Here is a 7390-nt window from a genome sequence, read left to right on the forward strand (position 1 = left end):
CCCGGGAGGCGGGGCCCGGCCGGGCGCAGGGTGCCGGTTCCGGCGGCGGCCATGCTGCGGCTGTGGCGGGCGGTGCCCGCGGCGCTGCGCGGGGCGCGGGGCCGGGCGGGCGCGGCCGCGGCGCCGCGGGGCGCGGAGGTGCTGCTGAGCGCGGCCGGCGGCGGTGAGTGCCGGGACTCGGAGTGCGGCTCCGCTTCTGCCAGCCCCTGGTGCAAACGGCTCGGCCTGGCGTGAGCGTGGCCGTGTGTTCCCAGCGCGGCGCAGCCCGAGCGGGGGTGGCAGCCCTGCCGAGCCCGGGGCGCTCATTGTTGTCTTGCTTTCACTTATGCCTTGATACTTTTTTTTCAAGAACGCTGCGCCTGAATGAACAGCTAGATACTTTCTTCCCTCCCTAAAGTTATGTGTGCATGCGAACTCAACGCAAGAAGTTCTGGTTTGCATACTTTAGATTTTTCTAACAGCATTAACGTGCAGTGATAAAGGTAGGACAGGACCTTGACATGTCTGTGCACATTTATCCATGAGAGCCACGAAGCAGTTTGAGGTTCGGTTCAGATTGCCAGGGATTTACTTTCTGTGTAACTGTTGCAGGAGCTTGGTATTTTGCTGGTTACAAAGACATTAGGTAGTTACCAGCTGTACATTTCCTTTGCGGGTGCCCGCTGTTCAGTTGTGTCTCCGTTGCAGTGTGACACATCTCGGGTTCAGAGCTGGCCGTAGGCAGAGGAATAAACAGAGACCTTCCAGCAGGGCAGAAAGACCAAGCAAGGCACAAGGTACAGCTATGCACCTACAGCACAGCAACAGAATCTTCCAGTGCCTGGGAAGTGAGCAGAAGTCCAGACAAGGAAATAGGAGATTTTTTTTCTCTCCAAAGCATACAGAAGCCATTGGATAATAATTTACAAATCACATGTGCAAAGGAGATGTAGGTAGATGTTGTGGTTTTATTTTTCTGCTTGGACTTGGGAACTTTGAGTAGAGTCCTTTCTGTTGATGAGCTTATAATGGTGAAATTAAATGGAGTTCACTTTCAAAATGGTTCTGGAACACGAACTGAGTGTGACCTGTCTGTGCTGTTCTCATGCAAACAGCAATCCCAAGAGGATGGTTTCCTTTATTAGGGGATGTACTTGAACACAGCAAGACTGTACAATAAAAAATAAATAACATTCAAAGGAGAAACCTAAGATGGATCATTTGGGTTTTGGTTTGTTGTTTGGGGTTTTTTTTCCCATTTCTGCAGTGATTCTAAGATATATGTTCTTGGATATCCTGATCATTCTCTAAAAGTGTGCTTACTAATAGTCTTTTACAGGCCTACTGAATTTTACAGTTCTGCATAACTGGGTTTTGTAGACATGGTGTGCCACCTCCAATTTTAAAATAACTGATTGTTTTAGAATATACTTTATATGCATTTTGAGGAAGGAGAAGATGCAGCATAGGCAGATATTATTCCCAGTTGAATTACTGTGTCAGAGAACTAAATGAAGTATAACTGAAATTGTCTCCTATTACTAAGGTATTGCTGAAATCCTAATGAACCGACCCCATGCGAGAAATTCCCTGGGAAAAGTATTTGTAAATGAAGTGAGTATGGGCCTGGCCTGTGAGTGTGTTTGGAACCATGATCAATAACTAACTGCAATGAGAATAGTTGTGGGAAATCTAAAAAAAAAAAAAAACTTATCTCATGATGAAGGGCAGTGGGAGATGACACTGGGGCAAGGCAGGTGAACCTGGAGAAAAACAGAATGTAACAGTTACTGCCTCAGATGTGGACAGAGATATCTGGGTTCTTTAACTTAGCTAATTTAAGTTAATTTATTGAAGTTAACTCAAATGTTAATGTCCTTACTTGTGTCATTACAACAAAAGCATACTCATTATCACACCTTAGCAGGTGACCTGTTCAAGGATGACACATCCTATAGAAAGTCTGGCTCATGCCTGGACAGGAAGGGAAGTTTTAGGTACAGCAAAGGTTCATCTCTGAGTGGAAGGAAAAAAAGAGATAGGGAAATGTGTCATTCTGAATTTGTCATGGAAAAACCTGCAGGTTCCACTTACATGATTTCCATGAATTTTCTGGCACCTGCAGGGAAATAAACTAAAATGCTTCTATCATAGATTAGGAACTTGCTATAATTTCAGTGTATACACACATCCATATGCCTAAACTTTTACTGTTTTTTTTTTTTTTACTCTTGTCTGCACTCCCTCCCTCGTAGCTGTTCAGTGTCCTGGAGCAGCTCCGCTTCGATGAGCAGGTGCGTGTGGTGGTGTTCAAGAGCCAGGTGAAAGGAGTGTTTTGTGCAGGTGAGTAGCAAAGGCTCTGCAAATTATTCTCAAAAAATGTGGTGGTTCTTAGGGTTGTATGACAATCAGATCATGAAGAAAAGCAGTTGGAAATGAGTGCTAGAAGAAATAATCTGTCAAAAGGGCACGGAGGAGCACCCTTGTTACTGCTGTAGCCCAAATGTCCACACTCCAACTTCCATGGACCTGTCCTCTGGAGGGAACACATCAGATGTCTTTTCTTGGAATCTAACCTTTTTCTCCTTTATTTAGGAGCAGATTTAAAGGAACGTGCAAAGATGGATGATGCAGAAGTTGGAGAGTTTGTTAGAAGACTGAGAAATCTTATGGATGAAATAGGTAAAGGATTATATCAGCTGGAAAATTTATCCTGTAGTGAAACATTTAGAAATGTTGTAGGAGGGGATAACCAGCAGGTTATCCACCTAGGAGTAGCTTTCCAAATGGCTTCAGCTTATGCCTGAAAGAAAGATCCAATTAGAATTAAATACCAACCATCCTGCTGCCCCTACAAGGACAAGATGTGCTTCTTATCCACAACAAAGCACATACTCACCTATGTAATAAATACCTGCTCCAAGAAAGCATTTATTTATTCCACACTTCTGTGGAATCCTTGGGAGGCAAGTGCTGTGTTGGTTATCCCACTTCCAGTACATGTTCAGAAACACTCAAAATATGGCAGAGACCTAAGAACATGGATTTGAATCTCTGAATGGATTTGCTAAATGCATTTGGCAATGTTGGGGGGGGGTTGTATCTACAACCCCCTCCTCACCTCCCTTTTCCTTTTCTTTGCAGAATGAATATGAGCTTCTGCAAGTAATTTTCTTCCCCTATTTATGAATTATTCTGCTCTCACTAGAAAGAAATTCCAAAGTCAAAAATTGGTCTAAAATACCAATCAGAATTGCAATAATTTTAAAAAATTGACAGGAGCAGTCAGAGGGGTGGTTACAGCAGAGAACTAGCTCACCTCAGAAGTTTGCATCCAGCTGCCTGAGTATTTAAAAAAGTATCAAGCAGCTAATCTCCAGATACATCAAGCTCCTCAGCTATGAGGTAACCTAGTTAAACAGTGTTTACTGTTCCTGTTTTCAGGAGCCTTGGCTAACAAAAGGACCACAAAAACTGAGTGTTGTGACAGGGCCTAGGGATGGTGTCTTCTCTTTGGCTGTTTAACTGCAACAGATGAATATTCATGTCATAAATTTGCAAGGAGAAGACCCATCCTGTTTTGCATTGCAGTACTTGGTTTGCAAGCTTCTTTGCATGGAAGAGGCATGTTTTGCATTCTTACAAAGAAGGGAGAAGTGCAAGAAGATAATTTTTACCGTTTCCAGACCGAAAATTTGTGGCAGAAGAAAATGAGTCCTTGAGCAATTCTGAACTGAAAGCTTTAGAACATAAGGATTTAAATTCCAGGGCCATGTGAAACAGAACTTGTGGAACACAACAGTGCAATCTGTGATCTCTTCTGTAGCTGCCCTGCCTGTGCCCACGATCGCTGCAATCGATGGCTACGCCTTGGGCGGTGGATTAGAGCTGGCCCTGGCCTGTGACCTCCGAGTAGCAGGTTTGTGTTGCTCAGTGTAGCAATCTCCTGGTAATTGATGGCTGCATTTTAAAGAGAACTTGCACACATGACAGTGGATTGTTAATGGAATCCAAAAGCTTGAGAGAAATTTAAGAGAAGGTTGTACAGAGATTGTGACATTTAGTTACCATTTAGAAAGTAGTTCCCGTGCTTAAAAAGTAAAACCTATTTTTAAGTAAGATTATGATTCCTTTAGAAAACCATTTATTAGTAAGATTGAATAGTTATTGTAACTTAATACTGGATCTGATATACTCTGGCTAGATCTAACCTTCCCAGCTTAAATCAGTTTGGGTTGGAAGACTTATTTCTTCTGTTTCCATGCTTCCATCCATTATATTTTATCTATCAGGGACCCAAGGTTCTAGCTAAAATTTTCTATGTAAAATTTTCTAGTTTTCTAGCTAAAATTGCTACACTGGGGTAAGCAGACTTGAGACAGACATGGAATAAGTACTGTAGTATTCAGACTTTCTGGCTACCTAGAGAAATGGAGTTCCAGTTCAGTACTGACAGTTTCCAATTTTATTGATCAGTTCAATCTGGAAAATTTCTAGTTATATAAATCAAAATGTAGCTAACCCTACATTTATTTTTTTAATAGCTTCATCAGCTAAAATGGGCCTTATTGAGACCACACGAGGACTTCTGCCTGGAGCAGGTAACCTTCATTAAATCTTCACCTTCATTAAACCTTCATTAATATTCATTAAATCTCACTTTCTCAGCTGTATTGTAAATATTTTGCCATTAGAGTGTGTTTTTGAACACTTGAAGTGTTTTGAATGTAAATTAGAAGTAGCATCTTACAGTCACAAAAGAGATCTATGAATCAAGAGTTCTATCTCAGACTTACTCTGAATGTAGGAAAGTCCCTTTACACCTTTTCTTTTTTATCAAAATACTGAAGCCTTTCAGATGCCTCTAAAAATGTTAACATATTCAGCCAGTAATTATTAAAGAAACACATGATCCCTTTATTTTGTAAGCCTCCTGGTTTTATAAGGAGACAAAATACTTCTGGGGCATTTGTCAGAAATGGAAAATGGTGTTTTCCCTGTTGTCCTAAGGTGGAACCCAGCGCCTGCCCAGATGTGTTGGAATAGGTCTTGCAAAGGAACTCATTTTCACTGGCAGGCAGGTTGATGGAGAACAGGCAGCCTCCATGGGGCTGGTAAATCACTCCGTGCCACAGAACAGCGAGGGAGATGCAGCTTACCAGAGAGCTTTAACTTTGGCTAAAGAAATCCTGCCCCAGGTAAGTGCATTGTTCATGGGACCAATGTAAAGACAGCGTTTGTGCTCCCCTTAAGAGAGAGCAAACAAACACCTGAAATTCCTTTCTCTGAAATACTGAAGCCTTGGTTCCTGATCTTTAAGTCTCATTAAGTCTGTTCCTTTTTGTGAATGCAGCTTCTGTAAGAACAAGTGTTAATATCCAGCTGCTTAACCCACAGGACAGTTTTAGCCCCCAGCTGCAGCCACGCAGACCTGCAGGACACATTGAAACTCACACCATGTTCATCTGTGAACTGCAGACAACACCAAATTGAATTTTATAAAATACTTATTAACTTACTGCAAATTTCTGTAGACTAAAATGTCATTTAGAGCAAAATAATAATATAACAATTCATCTGTTATTAATTAATGTGAATTTAATTATTTTAAAATATTTATTGTGCTTTGGTTTTGTTTTCGTTTTTAATGAAGGCACCATTTGCTGTGAAAATGGGAAAACTGGCAATAAACAAAGGAATGGAGGTAATATCTATTTTTGTTTAAATACTGATATGAATGAAAAGATTAGCAGCTCTTACAAATTACTACAGTAAAAGTGTTTATAATGGATGAGTTATAAAATTTTTCTTTATATATATTTAAAACCATTTCAGAGGTTTTCTTTAAAGATAGAAGTAAAATGGCAGGATTTTTTTTTCTACAGATAGTAATACTGTACTTCTAATATTGGAGTGAAGATCACTTACTATGAGTGTTTGAGAGTGACTGACTGCTCTGCTATGAAGTAGCTTTGAGGGCTGTACTTCAGACAAACCTCACACCTTTCCTCTCCTTCCCAGGTTGACATTGCATCAGGGATGGCTATTGAGGGGATGTGTTATGCCCAGGTAAACTGCCTTCAGAATTAATTCCTGAAAGGAACAACCATATGTTAGTTACAGAATGAGCTTGACAAATGGTTTTAGTTTAATAAATTCAAAATGATTCCTCCTGTAGTTCTTTATGGCAAGTTTTGAGAGCATGCACCTTTCTCAGCTAATAGAACAATACAGGGTATTACAAGATTACCATATAATGTGTCTCTCAGCATATTTTAAGATGAAGTGTGAAGATTACAGGAAACTGTTTTCCTATATAGATCTATGGTTTTTTTCTTAGGTGCTTTGTTTGTGAGTTACACTACAACCCTGTCTCTTTTTTCCTAATTGCAAAACATGGAATTTTATGTATCATCGAAAAAAAAGCAATCTTAATCTTACATCACTACTGCCAAATTAGTCAGGACTTAAAAACACATCAGACTTGTAAATGGAAAACATACCTCTTTGTTTTATTTTTTTTCTCATGTAGAATATTCCCACCAAAGACCGTCAGGAAGGGATGGCTGCCTTCAGGGAGAAGCGACCACCTCGGTTTACCGGCAAATAATGCTTTCTGCTTCCCCTTGAGTTTTTGGAGATAGAGCAGGACTGAGGAGGGTCCACTGATTTCTTAGGATTATTTTTATCACACCATTCTGTGCACTTAACTCCTTGCCTTGGACTGCATTTCTAACTATTCCACTGGATCATTTTTCTCTACAAATCTCCAAATAAAGATTTAACTTTGTACAACAGATCTTTAAAGCATGTTCATCTGAAGTCAGTGGTTATGGCTCTCACACAGATGGCAAAGTAAGGAATATGGAGAAGTTTTGGCTCACCATAAGCAAATTAAAAAAAAAAAGGGCTGAAAATATAGTGCATTTAAACAGGAAAAACAAATACTGGAGAGAAATTAAATTTATAAAGATGTATCAGTGCTCTTCCAACTGCTTTGACAGTAGTACTAGCACGGAGCAGTGGCCCTTGACCCCAGCTCTGCTGTGAGTAGTGCAACACTGACCCACTTCAGGAACCCAAACTCACCTCCCTTTGGAACCAGTGCTTGAGAAAACACAGGGCCTGTATGTGCACAGGTACATAGGGCCATCACGTCAGTCTATGCCAGACACCACTCTCCATCACCTGTTTTTTCCCATGTTAGCTGGCTGGAAATTAGGGTTATTTACTTCTTCCCCTTTGAGGTTCTCCAGCACTAAAATGTGCCCTAAAATTTAGCTCTACAGTTTCTTACGTCCCTAGACTGGGCATTTCAAAGAATAATTAATTAATCAGCAAATGTGGTTTTAGGAAATGCTTTATAGGTTATCAAAATAAGATATGGCTTACCACACTGAAACTTCACGCT

General features: G+C 40.7%; 1 protein-coding gene across 3 annotated transcripts; it reads left to right on the forward strand.

Moving 5' to 3' along the window:
• The first annotated feature begins 96 nt into the window (after positions 1-96).
• On the forward strand, positions 97-6776 carry ECHDC2 (enoyl-CoA hydratase domain containing 2). Of its 3 annotated transcripts, none has more exons than XM_053950043.1 (10): positions 97-163; positions 1526-1593; positions 2235-2322; positions 2575-2661; positions 3806-3898; positions 4524-4580; positions 4990-5177; positions 5633-5683; positions 6001-6048; positions 6512-6776. In XM_053950043.1, exons 2-10 carry the CDS (start codon positions 1543-1545, stop codon positions 6587-6589), a joined length of 741 nt encoding a protein of 246 aa, XP_053806018.1. In that variant the 5' UTR covers positions 97-163; positions 1526-1542; the 3' UTR covers positions 6590-6776. The 3 variants fall into 3 exon arrangements, with proteins under 3 accessions (XP_053806018.1, XP_053806021.1, XP_053806019.1); XM_053950046.1 differs by lacking the exon at positions 97-163 and adding an exon at positions 219-482; XM_053950044.1 differs by lacking the exon at positions 97-163 and adding an exon at positions 506-776.
• Positions 6777-7390: the final 614 nt, after the last annotated feature.

This window comes from Vidua chalybeata, chromosome 9, assembly GCF_026979565.1.
Source record: "Vidua chalybeata isolate OUT-0048 chromosome 9, bVidCha1 merged haplotype, whole genome shotgun sequence".
NCBI classification, from domain to species: domain Eukaryota; kingdom Metazoa; phylum Chordata; class Aves; order Passeriformes; family Viduidae; genus Vidua; species Vidua chalybeata.